The following is an 18,880-nucleotide window of genomic DNA, read 5'->3' as shown; positions in this document are numbered from 1 at the left end:
ATGGCCAGTAGCCGACTGGTCGAGTCCCTCGTGGTGGCAGAAGAGAAGAAGATGTTGGAGCGGGTTGTGGCCATGGCCGGCAAGCAGCCGGCCCTGTCCCCCAACCCCAAAGATTGTGATGCGCAGGGCTCCTTCCAGCCTGCCAAAGAGACAAAGAAGATACCTCTGGACCCGGAGAACCCGGAGAGGTTCGCCATCATTGGGGCGAACTTGGACAGTAAATAGGAAGGCGAGCTCGTCGACTTCCTCCGTGAGAATCGAGACATTTTTGCATGGTCCCCAAAGGACATGCCGGGTGTCCCGAAGGATTTCGCCGAGCACAGATTACATGTCCGAGCTGATGCGAAGCCGGTCAAGCAACCCCTCCGCCGACTGTCAGAAGAGAAGCGAAGAATCGTGGGAGAAGAGATAGCCCGGCTCCTTGCCGCTGGCTTTATCATGGAAGTGTTCTTTCCAGAGTGGCTTGCCAACCTAGTTCTGGTTCTAAAGAAGAATAACAAGTGGCGTATGTGTATAGACTACACCAGCCTGAACAAGGCCTGCCCCAAGGATTCGTTTGCTCTGCTACGGATTGACCAAGTGATAGACTCCACAGCCGGATGCGAGCTGTTGAGTTTTTGGATGCCTATTCAGGGTACCATCAGATCAAGTTGGACCCGGTTGACCGCCTGAAGACTGCCTTCATCACACCCTTTGGAGCTTTCTGCTACCTGACTATGACATTCGGCTTGAGGAATGCCGGTGCCACTTTTCAGCGTTGCATGCAGAAATGCCTCTTGAAACAACTCGGCAGAAATGCCCACGTCTATGTAGACGACATTGTGGTGAAGACAGAGAAGCGCGGTACCCTGCTGGAAGATCTCAGAGAAACATTCGCCAACTTGCGCCGATTCCAAATCAAGCTCAACCCCGAGAAGTGCATGTTCGGAGTACCAGCCGGCCAGCTGCTAGGCTTCCTGGTCTCCGAACGCGGCATCGAGTGCAACCCCGTCAAGATCAAGGCCATCGAGAGGATGGAGATTCCCACCAAACTGCGAGATGTGCAGAAGTTCACCGGCTGCTTGGCCTCCCTGAATCGTTTTATCAGCCGACTAGGAGAGAAGGCTCTCCCCCTGTACCGACTCATGAAGAAGTCCACTCACTTCGAGTGGAATGACCAAGCCGACCAAGCCTTCCATGAGTTGAAGAAAATGCTGACCACTCCGCCTGTCCTAGCAGCGCCGACTGAAAAGGAGCCCATGCTCCTCTACATCGCTGCGACTAGCCGAGTAGTCAGTATTGTTGTTGTGGTCCAGCGCCCGGAAGAAGGCCGAGCCCAGCTAGTCCAGAGGCCGGTGTACTACCTAAGCGAAGTGCTATCCAGCTCAAAGCAGAACTACCCGCACTACCAGAAGATGTGTTATGGGGTATACTTCGCCGCCAAGAAACTGAAGCCCTACTTCCGAGAGCACCCCATCACGGTCGTGTGCACCGTCCCGCTCGCCGAGATCATAGGCAGCCAGGATGCATCCGACCGGGTGGCTAAATGGGCCATTGCACTGGCGCCCTACACGATCTTCTACCAACCCCGCACCACCATCAAGTCCCAAGCATTGGCCGACTTCCTCGTCGACTGGGCCGAGACCCAGTACCTACCGCCGGCTCCCGACTCTACCCATTGGCGGATGCACTTTGACGGGTCCAAGATGCGCACCGGCTTGGGAGCCGGCATCGTCCTCACCTCTCCCAAAGGCGACAAGCTCAAGTACACACTGCAGATCCACTTCGCCGCCTCCAACAACGTGGCCGAGTACGAGGCGCTCGTACATGGGCTCCGGCTAGCCAAAGAGCTCGGCATACGCCGGATCCTGTGTTACGGCGACTCAGACTTGGTGGTCCAGCAGTCGTTCGGCGACTGGGACGCCAAGGACGCGAACATGGCAAGCTATTGATTCCTCGTCCAGCAGATCAGCGGATACTTCGAAGGGTGCGAGTTCCTTCACGTACCAAGGGCCGACAACGACCAAGCAGATGCCCTAACACGGATCGGCTCCACCCGACAAGCCATACCGACTGGCGTCTCCCTCCAGCGCCTCCTCAAGCCGTCCATCAAGCCGTCTCCAGAGTCGGACTCTATCTTCGTACCGCCTGCGCCAGATGCAGCCGGATCCGACTGGAGGAACCCCGCAGGCGGCACGGGGACTTCGACAACTGGCCCGGGGACTGCCGTAGTCGCACCCGGCCCGGGGACTGCAACGACACAAGAAGCGGTGGCCGACTCCAACTCCACGCCACCCAACCCACCCACCCGAGTCATGGTGGCTACACTAACAGAAGAAGAAGTCACAGCTCCATCATGGGCCCAGCCCATCCTCAAGTTCCTAGTCAGCAGAGAGCTGCCGGCTGATGAGATCTCAGCAAGACTAGTGCAACGACGAGCCGCAGCATATGCAATAATCAACAGAGAGCTTGTGAAGCGCAGCGTCACTGGAGTCTTCCAGCGTTGTGTTGAGCCAGAAAAAGGAGTGGCAATCCTCAAGGATATCCACCAAGGCGAATGCGGCCACCACGCAGCCTCAAGATCACTTGTGGCCAAGGCTTTCCGCCATGGTTTCTTTTGGCCGACTGCCTTGGAAGATGCTAAAGAGATAGTCAAGAGCTGCAGAGGAAGCCAAGTTTTTATTTCCAAGCAACACCTGCCGGCTTCTGCACTCAAGACCATTCCCCTCACCTGGCCTTTTGCCGTCTGGGGACTGGACATGGTGGGCCCTTTCAAGACAGCCCGCGGCGGCTTGACGCATCTACTTGTCGCTGTGGACAAGTTCACAAAGTGGATCGAAGCAAAGCCGATCAAGAAGCTGAACGGGCCGACTGCCGTGACATTCATCACTGACATCACTACTCGGTACGGCGTGCCGCACAGCATCATCACCGACAACGGCACGAACTTCGCCAAAGGAGCACTGGCACGTTTCTGCGCGACGCAAGGCATCCGACTGGACTTAGCGTCCGTTGCCCACCCGCAATCAAACGGCCAGGTCGAGCGAGCAAATGGACTCATCCTCTCCGGCATCAAGCCCCGACTGGTTGTACCACTGGAGCGATCAGCCGGCTACTGGCTCGATGAGCTGCCGGCTGTCCTCTGGAGTCTGTGCACTACACCCAACAAGTCAACCGGCTTCACTCCATTCTTCCTCGTGTATGGTGCCGAGGCTGTCATCCCAACAGACATCGAGTTCGACTCGCCTCGGATCACCATGTACGCGGAGGAGGAGGCCAAGGAAGCAAGAGAAGACGGCGTCGACCTACTGGAAGAAGGCCGGCTGTTAGCACTCAGCCGGTCCGCCATCTACCAGCAAGGGCTGCGCCGCTACCACAACCGCAAGGTCAAGCCAAGATCCTTCCAAGAGGGCGACCTTGTGCTTCGGCTGATCCAGCGAACAGCTGGCCAGCACAAGCTCTCGGCCCCTTGGGAAGGCCCCTTCGTCATCAACTAGGCAACGACTCCTACTACCTGATCGACGCGCAAAAACCAAGAGCACGCAAGAGAGACGACTCCGGCAAGGAGTCGGAACGACCATGGAATGCGAACCTCCTGAGAAGATTTTATAGTTGAAAGCAGTATGTGTCATGCTACCCTTTTGTATTAAGTACGAACCAACAGGCCCCCCGAACAGTACTCGGGGACTGCCTTTGTTTATCCATGAATGACGAGTGTCATACCCATGAATGTATTATTACATTTGATTTTTTGTTAGGCACCGGGTTCGACTAGTCAGCCCGGGGACTGGCCGCCTTGAGCTATATTAAAAGTTCTACCTGAAGTCAGACAAGTAGTGTGCCAGCTCCCGAGTCCTCTCTTGTTGAAAGTCGCAGCTCGAAGAACCGACTGTCCAACTAGCAAGAGGCAAGGCAGAAAGGATGCCCACACGAAAAACGGCTAAGGACCAACGAACTTATATAGCAAAAAGACGGCCTCCAACCACGCTTGCCGGCTATCAGAATAGCCGGCTGGCCGGCTTCCTAAACACTTAGCTCTAGTCCAGCAAAGCTAGAGTACTTCCCTCCACCAATTGGCCAAGCACTCCTCCAGCTACAGATTGCAGAGCAACTGTTTGACTGGGGAGGCGGCAACCAAGGAAGGGCGGCAAAGGAAACATCAGAAGGATGAAAAGCAAAGTACGAGGAAAAGCCAAATGCATGCATAAGTTATATATACATATAAAGCCCCCAACAGGCCGGCTACGGACATAAGTTCGAATACACCCCCAGTGGGTGGAATTGTGCAGACTTAACAGAATATTGTTCCAAAAGTGACAAGACAGGAAAACAAAAGATGGCAGACTAGACTAGGGCGCGGTGCGGGAGCCGAGCTGGTCGGTGGAGACGGCGTCGCCAGCTGAAGGAGTGGCCGCCTAGCGGGTCTTGGCTTGGTCACCACCAGTGGCGGGCGACGCACTTGCGCGTGACGTGGTGCTGGAGGCACGGTCAGGCTGAGGCTGGTCGGCTGCTCCACTAGCCGGCTCGGCGTCTTCACCCTCCTCCTCCTCCTCTTCGCCCTCGTCGCTGGAGTCGTTCTCCTCCGCCGAGTCTTCACCGTCTGCCGGGTTCAGCCCGAACCACTCCTCCGGCTGGGCGACACCATTGTCATCTACCTCAGGGGTGAAGACGCTGGTGTCGGTGTAGTCGGCGATCGCCGAAGCCCGCCGGATGATAGCCGGCCGCGCCGGCTCCAGCTCCGTGTCGGCTTGCTGCCGCCAGGTAGTCAGCTGATCCAGGCTCAGGCCGGGATACCAGGCCTTGACGAACTCCAGCGCCCGCCGGACGCCGGACCGAGCCGCCGAGGCCTTCCAGGCTTCGAAGCGGCCGACTGCCACCTCCAGCCAATCGGCGGTCCGACTGGGGGTGCGAGGAACCACTTGGCCGGGCCAGAGGGCGGCCAGTACTTGCGCCTCGGCGCGCTGAAGACAGCAGAGCAGTCGGTGAGCCGGCTGGAGACGGGCCTGGATCGCCAAGAGCTGCTCCTCCAGCGAACGGCCGGCGGTTGGCGAAATCTCGAAGCCAGCCTGCCTTCGCGCTTGGCGGCGGGCCTCGATGATCTGGTTGGCGGCGGTAGAATAGCCAGGAAAGTACTCTGCGCAAGAAAGTAAAAAGAAAGAAGAGAAAACACCAAGTCAGAAAACGAGCCAAAAGCGGCAGATGGCTAGAAAGGACGAAGAAGTAGGCGGCTTACCATCTACCAGATCCTCGATCTGACCATAGCCAGTGATCAGAGTTTGCCTTGCTTCAGCCCAGCCAGCCGCCTCCATCTCGTACTCGGCCTGGAGGGCGGCTTCGCGGTCCTGCACCGCCTTCAGAGCCGCCTTGTGGCCCTCCTCCTGGTCGGCCAACTTCTTGGCCAGGCGGTCGCGTTCCTGCACCAAGGCGGCGAGCTCGACATCCTTGGCACGAAGGGCAGTCTGAGACTCTCCCAGCTGTGCCCTCAGACCGGCGTTGGCCGCTGCAGAGACGGCAGAAAAAGAAAGAACAGTAAGAGGAAGTCGTCAAGGAAGATCCGACCCGACCGCTCAGCAGTCGGCCCGAATCTCGGGGACTACACCCAGTGGGTGCACTGACGCGCCCCCACGTGAGATAAAGAACAAAGCACGTACCCCGGCTCTCAGTAAGGTCGGCGGTCTTCTGGGTCAGCTCCCGAGCCTGGGAGTTGAAGGCGGCCGCACGAAGATTGTGGTAGTCCTGCAAGATAGACAGAAGATCGAAGTAAGAACAAGAATAGCAAAGCCAAATCCACTAAGAAGTTCCAAGCCGCCTGCTCAGCAGCCGACTCGGAACTCGAGGACTACACCCAGTGGGTGCGCTGACGCACCCCCACGGAAGAAATCAAGATCAAGAAGAAGCAAGATAAGAAGACTAACCCGGATGGCCGCCCGCGTCACAAGGAACTCGTCGGTATACTGCCTCAGCGCCGTAGCCTGGGCCTGGAGCCTGGTCCGGACGTCCTGCACGGCCACGTTCATCACGGCCGTCCCTTCGCCCGGCGTCCACCCCGAGGTAGCGCTGGCCACCTTCACATCCTGGGCCGACGAGCTGGAGCCCGCGGCCGGCTGCGGCTCCGACGCAGCCTTCTGTGGCTCTGACGCAGCCTTCCCCGCGCGCCGGCTCGGCGGCATCCGGACCGCCAGCTCAGTCCTTGCGGCCGGCTCGCCCCCCGCCGACTGCGCAGGCGGCAGATCAGGCCGACCGCCTTGAGCGGCCCCAGTCGGCGGGGTCGGCACCGGCGCCCTCTCCAGGATGACGACGTCGTTGTCCCTCTCCAGCCCTGGCTGGTCGCCACTGGCTCCTTCTGGCGAGGGCTCCGGGGTCCCAGGCGCTGCGACGCGCAGTGGGGTGACCAACAAGGCCCCCTCTGCCACCGCCGCCGCAGCTGCAGCCTCCGCTTGGGCCTTGGCTGCGGCGTCGGCGCACGCCTTCGCCGCCTCCTCTTCCTGCGCCGCCTGGGCGGCGGCCGCCTTCCGTGCCTCCGCCTCCCGCGCCTCGCGCTCCTCCCGCGCTTCCCGCGCGTTCCGTTCTGTCGCCTCCTGAAGGTCGGCACGGGGGTCCACGCGGCGAGTGGTGCTCCCAGACCCCCTCGGCGACTCGGCGACGGAGGCGGCAGCCGCCCGCTCAAGCGACAATGGAGCTCTAGTTGTTTGGAGAAAAAGACAAGGATTCAGGAACCACCAGAGAAAAGAAAGAAAAAAGAGTACACAAAAGAGTTCGAACTTACACCGACACCGTCTGTGGTTGCTTCACCGTCTTGCGGAAGCGAGCCGCCTTCGCGGCCGCCTCCTCCCGCCTAGTCGCCGCCGCCCCACCCCTGGGCTTCTTCGTCCGACTGCCGAACAAACCCTGGGCGGCGCGACGATTTTGCCCGCCGCCCCGAGCAGGCGGTGCAGCGGAGGAACCCCCGCCGTGTCCAGATGCCGGCCGACGGCGCGGGACGACTTCGGCCTCATCGTCGTCCGGCCAGTCGTTGAAGGTGACTCCATGCCCGGAGCCGCCTGCTTCGCCGCCGGCTTGGCCACCACCCGGCTCGGTGTTGTCGTCCATAGCGGCCGCCCCCAAGTCGGGGTCCTCCAGGTCGTGCTGCGTCCGGTCGGGGACGAATCGGCGCTCCGCATCCGACCCGCTGGCAGGCCGAAGAAGAGGACTCTGTCGAAGACAAGCCGACTAGTCAGAGTCGGCCAAAGGAACTCGGCGACAAAGCTAAGAGAAAAAGAAGAGACGAGGAGAACATACCGTGGGCGGTGGATTGGCTCGGCTATATGGCTCCTTGCCGAACTGCCACTCTTCGGAGAGTTTGCAGTTCGCGAGGTAGTTCACCATATAGGCAACCTCCGCGTGCGGCATGTCCTTGGTGCACATCCGGCTCGAATCGAGCTGGCCGCTCATCTGACAGATCAGATGAGGGCGGCTCTGGAGCAGAAGTACCCGACGCGTGACGAAGGCGGCCAGTAGGTCGGGCCCCGTCAAGCCCTCCGACTGGGTCATCGCTCGCACTCGGGCGACGGCTGCGGATCCAGCTGGCGTCAGAGTCACGGCCCGGTAGGACCACTGGGGCCGCCTGCCCTCCGGTGGGCCGGCTACGTAAGCCGGCAGGTTGACGTAGTCGCCCTGCGGGGCGATGCTCCTGACATAGAAATACGACTTTTGCCATAGCTTCACCGACTGGATCAGCGTGATGATGGGGAAGGGGTTGTCGGCAGCCACCCTCCGCCCCGCGATGAAGGCGCCAGTCTGAGCCGGCACGCCCCGCGTGCGCGTGCCCAGCTTGGACTGGAAGAACTCCCCCCAGAGCTCGAGGGTGGGGAGGACGCCGAGGTAGCCTTCGCACAGGGTGACGAAGGCAGACAACAGCCCACCGCGTTCGGGGTGAGGTGGTGCGGCTGGAGCTGGTAGAACTCGAGCCAAGAGCAGAAGAAGGCGCTCACGGGCAGGTCGATTCCGCGCAAGAAATGCGAGCGGAAGACCACCCGCTCGCCCTCCCGCGGCTCCGGTGTAAGCTCCTTCGCCGGCGCGAGACGGACCTCCACCTTGTCCGCGCTGGGCAGCCGCCGCGTCTTGCGGAGGAATTCGACGTGATCCTCGTGGACGTTGGAGCCGTCCCAATCCCCGCCATATTGTTCCGTGGCGGGAGGCATGGTGAAAACGAGTGCGGCGGCGGAGGAACGAGCAGTGGAAGAGCGCGGCGGCAAGGCGCTGTTGCAAGAAACGGCAAGAGGAAGAAGATGGTGGAAGGGGAGGAGCGTGCGAGAGCCTGCTGCTCTCCCTCTCCCCCTACTTATAGCTTCGCGAGGTGAAGCCGGGGAGGCCGGATGTGGGGTGAGACGTGGGATTAACTGCACCCACTCCCCCACGCCTCGCGATTATTACGCCCTAAAGGCGTGCCGAAACTGCCGCAAGGAGACGTGCGGGCGGTTTCGGGCTGCAGAGAATCCACGCCTGGGCCCGGGCGTGGACGTGGCGGGCCCCCGCCCTGCGGTGACGTCCCGTCGCGCGCGTGGGATGGCAGGCTTTTTGGCCAAGAGAGGCCACGTGGTTCGCAGACGGCAAGTGGCCGGCCCGCGGCCCGGTGCACGCACTGGCGAGCTCCCGCCCTCCGACTCCGGAATTTTTGACCAAGGCGGCGCGTCTAACCAAAGCCGGCTCCCAGCTGCCGACTTGTCAAGATAGGAAGCTGATTGAGCTTCTCAACTCCTACCCAACCTCGAAGCCCAATCAGCTTCGGGGACTACTGTCGGAGTAAATGGCCACGGGTAGCCTAACCGACTGCCCCTGGCTCTTCCAAAAAATTATCAGGCCTTTGGGCCTTCAAGCACTCCAAGCATTGGACCACCTTCCCTGGCCGGCTACCTCTGAAGCCGACTCACGGAAGGCGACCCAGCCTCAGCAACCTCCCCCCAGGATAACCATGGCGTGGGAAGGGAAGGGAGGCTAGATAAGCCCGCGTGGCCATTAATGGCGGTGGTTGCGGCGCCATTACGCACGGTAGGTGAGGTGAGAGGTCGGGCGGTAGGTGAGACTTCCATCAAACTTCTGCGTCACCACCAGTAAGCAATCTAAAGCCCGGCATGTCTCAGTTCTTGGAATATACGTATGTACAGCCTGAGAAGGAGAAGCGCTATCCGCTGCCACCGTCGGTGCTCCGCGGTTGCATCAACCCTTCAGTTTGCCAGGATTGGTTTCTGCGATTTCCCAAAAGAGGTTGCACCTTCGCTGAATTTCCCTTTCCTCAGGCAGCTCAACCTATGGCGGGTCTCCATTTCTGAGGATGTCTTCTCTGTGGTGCTCTCTGGCTGCCGTGTCTTGGGTAACTTATATCTGTCAGAGATTCGTGATGTTGATTGCCTCAGCATTAGCTCGCCAAGTCTCAGGATCATCGTCATCAGCTATTTGTTTGAGGGCAAAGGAGAATTGCTCATTAAGGAGGCCCCTTGCCTTGTAAGGTTGCTATTAAGTTGTCCAGGCGGTGAGATTATTCGGGTTCTTAGGGCGCCTAAATTGGAGATGTTGGGCCTTTTGTCTCCCTGCATTTCAGAAATTGATATTGCTAATATAGTCTTCAAGGTAACAGCAGGATCAATCTCCAGACTCTTATCTGGCATTGTTACTTCGAGAGTTCTTTTAATCTCCATTGTTTTTTTCAGGGATCGATCCCATCCAGGTCTGAAAACCCAATATGCACTGTAAAGGTTTTGGCTCTCCATTTCTCGAGGCCTAATTTGGATGCAGTTCTTGACGTCCTTAGATGCTTCCCCTGCTTGGAAAAGCTCTATGTCATTGTGAGTATTCATTTTCTTTGCTTTGAATATCAAACTGAATATTCCATTCTCATCTAATAATGCCTAGTTAGCAAAATTTTAACATATGTTTATTACGTCCTTCCCAGTGGGACGATTATGTGAAGGCAGAGATGAAAAATGTGCGTCAGTATGAGCCACTAGATCCGATCAAATGCCTTGAGAGCCATCTCAAAGTACTGGTGCTGATAAATTACAAAGGTGGTGAGGAAGATGTTGGATTTGCAAAGTTCTTCGTTTTGAATGCGGAAGTGGTAAAGGAAATCAACTTTGGAGTGTGTAAGAATATTGATATTGACATGAAATGGATGACCGACCAACTCATGCTGCTAGAAGCGGAAAATAGAGCTTCTCAAGACGCCCGATTGAAATTTGGAAGCAGTTCTGCTAGTTGGTTTGGCAGTTTGGATACCCGGGACCTGTCAATTGCCGACCCTTTCAGCTATTGTTTTGTAGATAGGGCAGACGCCCTTTCAGAAGCATATCTGTGATCTGTCAATGGCCTATCTCATTGATTGCTTCGTTTGCAGATTACGTTGATACCTGATGGTTGTGCTGTCTTTTGTCTGAAAGAGAGGAGTATGGATGCAACCTAGTTTATTCTAGTTTCAGTTAGCAGTGCATGCTTGTGTTAACAGTTTACTAGTTTCAATCAGCGCTTCATGCTTGTATTGAAGACTAATTATCCTTTCTTTTTCACCCAGACGTATGTGAGTTTCTTATACTGTGAGCTAGTAGGTTGTGAAAAGTAAACCTAGTGCTGTTACTATAATATTTCCATTGCACACTTGGTCCCTGTTGATGGAATGATGCAATTGATCTAGTATTTTAGTGTTATAAGGTTACATGCATTCACTAGCAATCACATTCTTATTTCCTCGTTTGATCTCACACATGAATGCTATATTTCACTATTTCAGGACAATGTAACGGCAGTGCAACTTCTTGCATAGGTGGAATAAAGCCCTTTTCTCTTAAAAGTCCAGAAGTATTCTTTTTAAATTTTGAAATTGGAAAAATACACAAGGGATGGGGATCTTACCAAAACCATAATCTAGAGAGATAATTGTTCATGCCATTTCTGCTTGGTCCGGTTTTCCTTTGAAAGTGTTATTTGCATATCACATACTCTTCATCAATAACTATTCTGGAAGCAAACTAGGATGAGTCACAAGATATTGCTAGTCGTCTCTGCTGGTAAGTATATATATCCCAGTTTCTCAGCAAGTCTAACAGGATTTCTTCGCCTTGGTCGTTGTCTTTGTAGACTGGGTTTTTCTTGCTCCCGTATAGTCAGCCTTTCCTGATACATTCGCCTTCTGCGGTTCCTTTTCCCAGCCATCATGCACAAACTAATTACAGTAATATACTTTGACATCAGGAGCTCTATCTCTCTGACATTACAATGTGCAAAACAGTGTACTGAGGTATCCTACTTTTACAATTTTTTCCAATCAGTGTCTTAATCGTACAAGCCGACCGGTTTTGGATAATTGATCTATCATATATAGGCTCCGGTGATTGATGCAGGATAAATAGGTAGAAGCAACTGAATTACAGTAGTTATTCACATTTTTTTATTACAACAGTTTTTTTAACAGCTTTCACTGCTTTATAACTCTAGAAGCCTTAAGGCCCCCGGTTCTATGTCCATCAATATGAAACTGAATTCGTGATCAGAATTCTTCCAGTCACGAGCTCTAACTCAACTTTGATGTCAGAAGTATGATAAACTCTGATTTTCATCGCACAATGGAATCTATTGTATAACTACAGCAATCCTACGGATGTGCAACCTATTGGTAATTGATTTCTGAGAATAAGAACTTCTGAACAGTGTAAATAACATGGTAACAAGAATATTAATATGATGATATCGGGAGAAACAACATAAGCACGGTACACACCACACCAGGGAGTGGAAACTGAGAAATAGGGTTGATTCATTCTCTGCGCGCTAGGCATTGTACCTTGCATAGGCGACCTTGCATTGTACCTGCAAGGGCGGTGGAAGAGACCAGTGGCATGGCCTTCTGGAAGCAGACAGTAGCGAGGTCGACACAACCGAGTTGAAGCCACCCTTGGCAGATGCGCAAGAAAAAGTTGGTAATCTTTGCAGTGGCAAGAGGATCTCGTCGGGGATGATCGTGAGGAGGGGGAGCTCTAGTCGCTTCTACAAGAACTTCATGTCCCCCGGCCAAGTCCTCTCGTTCTATGGTGCGATAATTTGGGTGCTGCGTTCTTAGCTGCCAACCCAGTATTTCATGCACGCACTAGACACATTGGAGGAGATTTCCACTTTGTCCGGGAGAAGGTCGCACTTGAAGCTTTGGAAGTCCGTTTTGTGATGTCAGACAACCACGCACTAAACACATTGGAGTGGATTTCCACTTTGTCCGGTAGAAGGTCGCACTTGGAGCTTTGGAAGTCCGTTTTGTGAGGTCAGCAGACAAGGTCGTCAACGTCTTCGCCAAGCCCTCAATGATGCAGATGAATATTTTAGAGCCAATATCAACCTTGTTCATAGTGGTTGAGATGACGGAGGATATTAACTTGGCTGATAACAAACAAAATGCCGTCTATCTACTAGGCACTAGTTGTTAAGTGTCTGAGTAAATGGCCACGGGTAGCCTAACCGACTGCCCCTGGCTCTTCCAAAAAATTATCAGGCCTTTGGGCCTTCAAGCACTCCAAGCATTGGACCACCTTCCCTGGCCGGCTACCTCTGAAGCCGACTCACGGAAGGCGACCCAGCCTCAGCAACCTCCCCCCAGGATAACCACGGGGTGGCCGACTCCAGGAAGCCGGCCGTAAAGCATGCCGACTCCCCAGAAGCCGGCCTCGAAGAGCGCCGCCTCCAAGAAGCCGGCCAAGACCGCAACCACCAAAGCTACGCCACATAACGGTGACAAGACGGGATGTGGCCACAGTGCGGCCCACTACCCCCGAAACCCGAGGCAGGCATGGCCACAGGACGCCGTACGGGACGGCCATCTCCCGTCCGGCTCGGCATTGTAGCCATGCTAGCCTCGACATCACCCACGGCAGACGCCAGTACGACCCACGGGCGGCGGGCCCCTTCAGCCAGAGAGAGGCGCGAAGGCGGCCCGGCCTCCCCCAGTCGGCCAAGGGCGCAGCCGGCCCCCAGAAGCCGGCTACCCCTCCCTCGAAGCATGTGCCTCATTAAGGAGACAAGACGAGGTAAGGCTACAGTGAGAGCCCTCGAGGTGGCCCACTGTAGCCACGCTTACCTCAACAAAGCCCTCGTCATCAGGGGCGAGGCTACAGTAAGCAGCCGCCGATAAGATCCTAGGCGGTGGGGCCGGCCTGTCGACCAAGAGGCCGGCAGCCGGCGGGACCCACTAGTCGGCGGGCCCCAACAGCCGGCGGAGAAGCCGGCGAGCATAGACACTGACGGCTGGGACCAGTGCCCAGCCGGATTACAATTGTACCCCCGGGGGGTAGGCCTATATAAACCCCCCGGGGCACCCATGCAAAGGGTTGGCTTCTGAGCATAGCACACACACCATAGAGAGAGAGAAGCAAGAGCTAGCCTTGTTCTTCTTCTCCCTTGAACCCAACAGCTCTAGGAGCGATTGTAGCTACTTTTCCTGATATAGTGATCATGCGGAGACCCCGCAGAGCAGGACTAGGGGTGTTATCTCCTCGGAGAGCCCCGAACCTGGGTAAGATCCGCCGGCGTGCATGTCTTCGCCTCATCCCGTTTCCAAGCACCGGCGACGTCTTATTGGCACCCACAATGATAAGCCACCCGTTGGCATATGTCGCACCTACCACCCGACATTAAGATTAACGATATTAATGAGCAAGCAAACAAGTTTCACGAGCTAACTCGTTTAGCTCACTAATTTTCAAAAGTTTGACATGAGAGCCCTAGTTCAAATCAGTCCACTAACAAAAGAGTTGCTAGTTAGCCCAGCCTAGGGGCCTACCACCCCAGCCCACTTCGACTCTTCTTCTAGACCTAGGAGCTAGCAACCAGGAGACCCTAGAGTCAACCAGGAGCCAGCCGCCACGAACCAAACGTCATTGTTTAATTTATGTTGTTGTGAATTTTTGATGGGATCATGGGATTCTTCTGTGTTGTTTATTACCTTGATGTTCTTGTTTAATTTAATTCCATTATGAATTTTCTATGGGATCATAGAATTCTTCTGTTTTGTTTATTACCTTAACGAGCACTCATGAACACTCGTGAGTATAACGAGCCCATAACGAACTGAGTCGAATAGAGCTTTTAGCTCGTTAATAATAGCGAGCTTAATGATAACGAGCTTAACGATAATGAGCTTAAAGATAACGAGCCGAACGAACCGAGCAGCTCGTTAATCCAGCCCTACCGGGCCCGGCATATATATATTTTAAACTTTTTTTTGAGCAAAGGGTAGCTAGCCTTTATTGATTATGCAGGATGTTCATGGGAATTACAAGGGTGTCATGCGGGACACTCAACCACAGGTGTCTCCCTATCTAGCTAGCTTGTGGGCTTCAAAATTCGAAATCCTAGATTCAAAATTGAAAGAACAGGAATTAAAAAGACTTGTAGTTTCAGCAATCTCTCTGATGATGCCTCCTTCTTCGCCTCCTATTTTCTGCTGGATATAAGACACGACTTGCTTGCAGTCTGAAGCTATGAAAAGCTGATTTTCACCAAGGTCCAACACCAACGCTTGAGCTTCCCTGCAAGCGATCGCTTCTAGAACAGCCGGTTCAAAAAGCCCTTGGATCACCAATATGGACGAGCCCAAACAGTTGACGCTCTGATCCCTGAAATGGCCGCAGCTGTACCCACTCCATGGTCCTCTGAAACGCCTGCATCTACATTTATTTTCACAGTTCCTTCCGGTGGTGGTTGCCAAACTCTCGCTGGTGCACTTCTTGGCGCTCTAATCACATGTGGCTCACTTGGCTGTTGTAGCTGATCCAGTTCAGCTATAAAGCGAGTAACAAAAAGGTGAGTTGACAGGGGGCTTTGGTTTATACCTTCATGTATCAGTTTTCGGCGAGCATACCAAACTGTCCACAATGTCACAGTCATCCGGGTAGTTCTTCATGGTTTAAACCTCAAACATGGAAAACAGCCAACTTCTTGCTGATGGTTCAGTCGTGGCGATCATATGTTCCAGCAGCTCATGATTGACAAGAGCCCATACGCAGCGGGCAATATTACATTCTATTAAGCTGTGCCTCCAAGAGTCCTGCATACCACATATAGAGCATAAATCGTTTGTGGACATTTTCCTATGTTTTCTGACATCCTCAGTAGGAATAGATTGTTGCGCCAATCTCCACAGAAAAACCTTTATCTTGGCCGGCACTGTTACTCCCCATAAGAATTCCCAAGATTTTTCAACTGCCGCTGTGTTTGAAGGCCCCGCTCGCTGATCCAGCCAATCTTCTCTCCTGGTTTTTGTGGCGACAATCGTCCGATAAGCTGAGCGTATAGAGAAGATGCCATTGTTTTCGAAACCCCATCCGATCAGTCCTTGTTTCAAGGTATCCCTTCCCTCAATTACTGCCCTCCAAATTTGTGACGGGTGGTTGCCTACTGCGGCTGATAGAAAATCAGTATTCGAGAAATATGCCGATTTCAGGATTCTAGCACTCAATGATTCAGGGTTCTCAAGTATCCTCCAAGCCTGTCGAGCCAACAAAGCCAAGTTAAAAAGTTCAAAGTCTCGAAAGCCAAGTCCTCCCATGTACTTTGGCATGCTCATAGTGTCCCAAGATACCCAATAGGGTTTTCATTTGCCTCTCTTGCTACCCTACCAAAAAGCTTTAATCATAGAAGTTAGGTGCCGTAATAGGCCACGAGGGAGTTTAAAACAAGACATGGAGTAAACTGGTATAGCCTGAGCCACTGATTTTATCAAGACTTCCTTTCTAGCTGCAGATAATAATTTCTCCATCCATCCTTTTATTTTGCTCCATAGTCTGTCCTTGAGGTATTTAAATGCCCCATTCTTTGATGCCCCCACATCTGTAGGCATCCCAAGATACTTCTCATTCAACTGTTCATTTGGGACATTCAGAATCTGTTTAATTGCCGCCCTCACTCCTTCAGGACATCCTTTACTGAAAAATATAGAGTATTTATCTTTATTTATTCTCTGACCAGAAGCAAGTGCATATGTTTCCAGAAGGTGAGAAACTTCTTCAGCTCCCTCTGTATTTGCTCTAAAAAACAGCAGGCTGTCATCTGCAAATAGCAAGTGGTTCACCGGCAGAGCCGATGTGGCCACCTTAATGCCACCAAGATTAGATGATTGAAATATGGATTTCAAAAGGCATGAAAGGCCCTCTGCTACCAGCAAAAAGAGGTATGGTGAAATAGGATCTTCCTGACGGATACCCAGTGTAGGGTTAAATTCATCAGCTTATGACCATTAAAAAGGACTAAGAATGAAACTGATGTTACCATGTCCATAACTATGTTAACCCACCTCTCAGTGAATCCCAGCTTAAGCATAATCGCTCTCAAATAATTCCATTCAACCCTGTCATATGCCTTCATCATATCAAGCTTCATGGCACAATGCCTGTTTCTCTCAACCTTATTTCTCCTCATGAAATGTAGACACTCATAAGCAGCAATGATATATATATATATATATATATATATATATATATATATATATATTTTAAATGAGACCCGCAAGATGCCAATTTTTTTTGGATAAAGAAAAAACAACCAGGCCCGGTCCAGCCCAACAAGCCGAGCAGGAATGTGCCATCGTTGGAAGCTGGAACCAATACCCTACCCAAATTCCCCGCTCCTGCCTCAAATCTCGTCTCTCTACTCGCCGGACATGAAGGAAACAGCGGCGGCGCGACCCGCTGCCGAGAAGAATGAGGCGGTTGCGGCGCCCCCAGCACGCAAGAGGCGCGCATCTGACGAAGCGGCTGGGTCCAGGTCCAGGTCACACAAACTGGCACGTGATAGCGGCTGCGACGGCGATCTCATCAACAATCTTCCGGATGCCATCCTCGCCACCATCGTCTCCCTCCTCCCCACCAAGTACGGCGTCTGGTCGCAGGCCGTCGCCCGTAGATGGCGTCCTCTCTGGCGCTCAGCGCCTCTCAACCTCGACGCCTCCCACGACCTCTGCTCCAACGACTTCGGGCGCTTCTCCCTCGTCTCCAGGATCCTCTGCGATCACCCTGGCCCGGCCCGCCGCTTCGCTTTCGACCGCATCCGCCTCCACAGGGAGGAAAAAAGGTACGCCGAGGAAGCCGCTGAGCTCGAGCGCTGGTTCAACTCCCCGCTCCTGGACAACCTCCAGGAACTCAATATCGTCTTCTCGCTCTTAGAATATTCGTCTGGACAGTCTGAGAAGGAGAAGCGCTATCCGCTGCCACCGTCGGTGCTGCGCTTAGCACCAACCCTCCAATTGGCCAGGATTGGCTCCTGTGATTTCCCAAAGGAGATCGCACCTTCGCTGAATTTCCCCCTCCTCAGGCAGCTCCACCTATGGCGCGTTTCCATCTCCGATGATGTCTTCTCCGGGGTGCTCTCTGGCTGCCATGTCTTGGAGAACTTATACTTGTCGGAGATTCGTGATGTAGGTTGCCTCCGCATATGCTCGCCAACTCTCAGGATCATTGTCATCTCTTGTTTGTTTGAAGGCGAGGGAGAATTGGTCATTATGGAGGCCCCTCGCCTTGAAAGGTTGCTGTTACGTTCGCCAGGCTCAGGTAGTGAGATTATCCGGGTTGTTAGCGCACCTAAGCTGCAGATGTTGGGCCTTTTGTCTCCCCGCATCTCATAAATTGAAATTGCTAATATAGTCTTCTAGGTAACAGCTGCATTAGTCTCTAGTAGGCTCTTAATTAAATGGAATTCTCACTTCTAGAAGTTTTTTTTATGAGAGGAAGTTTTCTCAAAACTCCGTTGTTTTCTTCAGGGATTGATCCCATCCATCTCGGAAAACTCAATAAGCACCGTAAAGGTTTTGGCTCTCAAGTTTTCTGACCCTGCTTTGGATGCAGTTCTTGACATCCTTAGATGCTTTCCCTGCTTGGAAAAGCTCTATGTCATTGTAAGTATTCATCTTTCTTTGCTATAAATCTCATAATGAGTATTTGATTCTCATCTAATAAACTATAGTTTGTAATTACTTTAACATATGTTTGTTATGTTCTTTCCCAGTGGGATGAATATGTAAAGGCAGAGATAAAAAATGTGCGTCAGTATGATCCACTAGATCCAATCAAATGCCTTGAGAACCATCTCAAAGTATTGGTATTGAAGAATTACAAAGGTGGTGAGGAAGATGTTGGCTTTGCCAAGTTCTTTGTTTCGAATGCAAAAGTGGTAAAGGAAATCAAATTTGGAGTTTGTAAGAAAATTGACATCGACAAGAAATGGATGACTCATCAACTCACGCTGCTAGAAGTGGAAACAAGACCTTCGCCAGACACTGTATTCAAATTCAGAAGTGGTTCTTCTTGTTGGGACACTTATTTGGATACCGAGGACTTATCCGTTGCCGACCCGTTCAGCTGTTGTTGTTTTAGACGGGTAGATACTCTTTCAGAAGCATATCTGTGATCTGTCAATGGCGTATCTCTTTGGTTGCTTCGTTCATGAATTATGTACCTGATGATTGTGTTGTCTTCCGTCTGAAAGGGAAGAGCATGGATGCAACCTAGTTAATTCTAAGTATTAGTCAACAGTGCATGATTGTGTTTGAATTTGCTAGTTTCAATCGGCGTTTTATGCTTGTTTTGATAATTGAACTATCCTTTCTTTTTTACCAGAATGTATGTGATTTATTTTTACTGCGAGTTAATGACTGTGGAAAGTAAACCTAGTACTATTAGTCTCTTACTTTATGTTGCCATTGCACCCTTGGTCCCCGTTGATACAATTCACCTAGTGTTTACGCACTACAGGAATTTTTGTATACGCCAGGTGTCGGCGTCCTCGCCGAGAGCCAAAGCACGGGCACTCGGCACAGTAACGAACGCCGAGAGCCGCACTCGGCAAAGGGAATAAATCGGCAAACACATGATAATGCCGACAGTATTGCTCGGCAAAC

General features: G+C 53.0%; 1 protein-coding gene across 3 annotated transcripts; it reads left to right on the top strand.

Moving 5' to 3' along the window:
- Window positions 1–8,492: 8,492 nt before the first annotated feature.
- LOC123180391 (putative F-box/FBD/LRR-repeat protein At1g78760) lies at window positions 8,493–18,631 on the top strand. Of its 3 annotated transcripts, XM_044592437.1 has the most exons (5): window positions 8,493–9,585; window positions 9,666–9,800; window positions 9,908–11,245; window positions 17,744–17,878; window positions 17,989–18,631. In XM_044592437.1, exons 1-3 carry the CDS (start codon window positions 9,115–9,117, stop codon window positions 10,307–10,309), a joined length of 1,008 nt encoding a protein of 335 aa, XP_044448372.1. In that variant the 5' UTR covers window positions 8,493–9,114; the 3' UTR covers window positions 10,310–11,245; window positions 17,744–17,878; window positions 17,989–18,631. The 3 variants fall into 3 exon arrangements, with proteins under 3 accessions (XP_044448372.1, XP_044448371.1, XP_044448370.1); XM_044592436.1 differs by lacking the exons at window positions 8,493–9,585; window positions 9,666–9,800; window positions 9,908–11,245 and adding an exon at window positions 13,411–17,534; XM_044592435.1 differs by lacking the exons at window positions 8,493–9,585; window positions 9,666–9,800; window positions 9,908–11,245 and having other exon boundaries at window positions 13,411–17,878.
- Window positions 18,632–18,880: the final 249 nt, after the last annotated feature.

The sequence above is a fragment of the Triticum aestivum genome, chromosome 1D (assembly GCF_018294505.1).
Source record: "Triticum aestivum cultivar Chinese Spring chromosome 1D, IWGSC CS RefSeq v2.1, whole genome shotgun sequence".
In the NCBI taxonomy this organism is placed as follows: domain Eukaryota; kingdom Viridiplantae; phylum Streptophyta; class Magnoliopsida; order Poales; family Poaceae; genus Triticum; species Triticum aestivum.
Note: the sequence above shows the minus strand (reverse complement) of the source record. Positions and strands in the feature narration are given on the sequence as shown.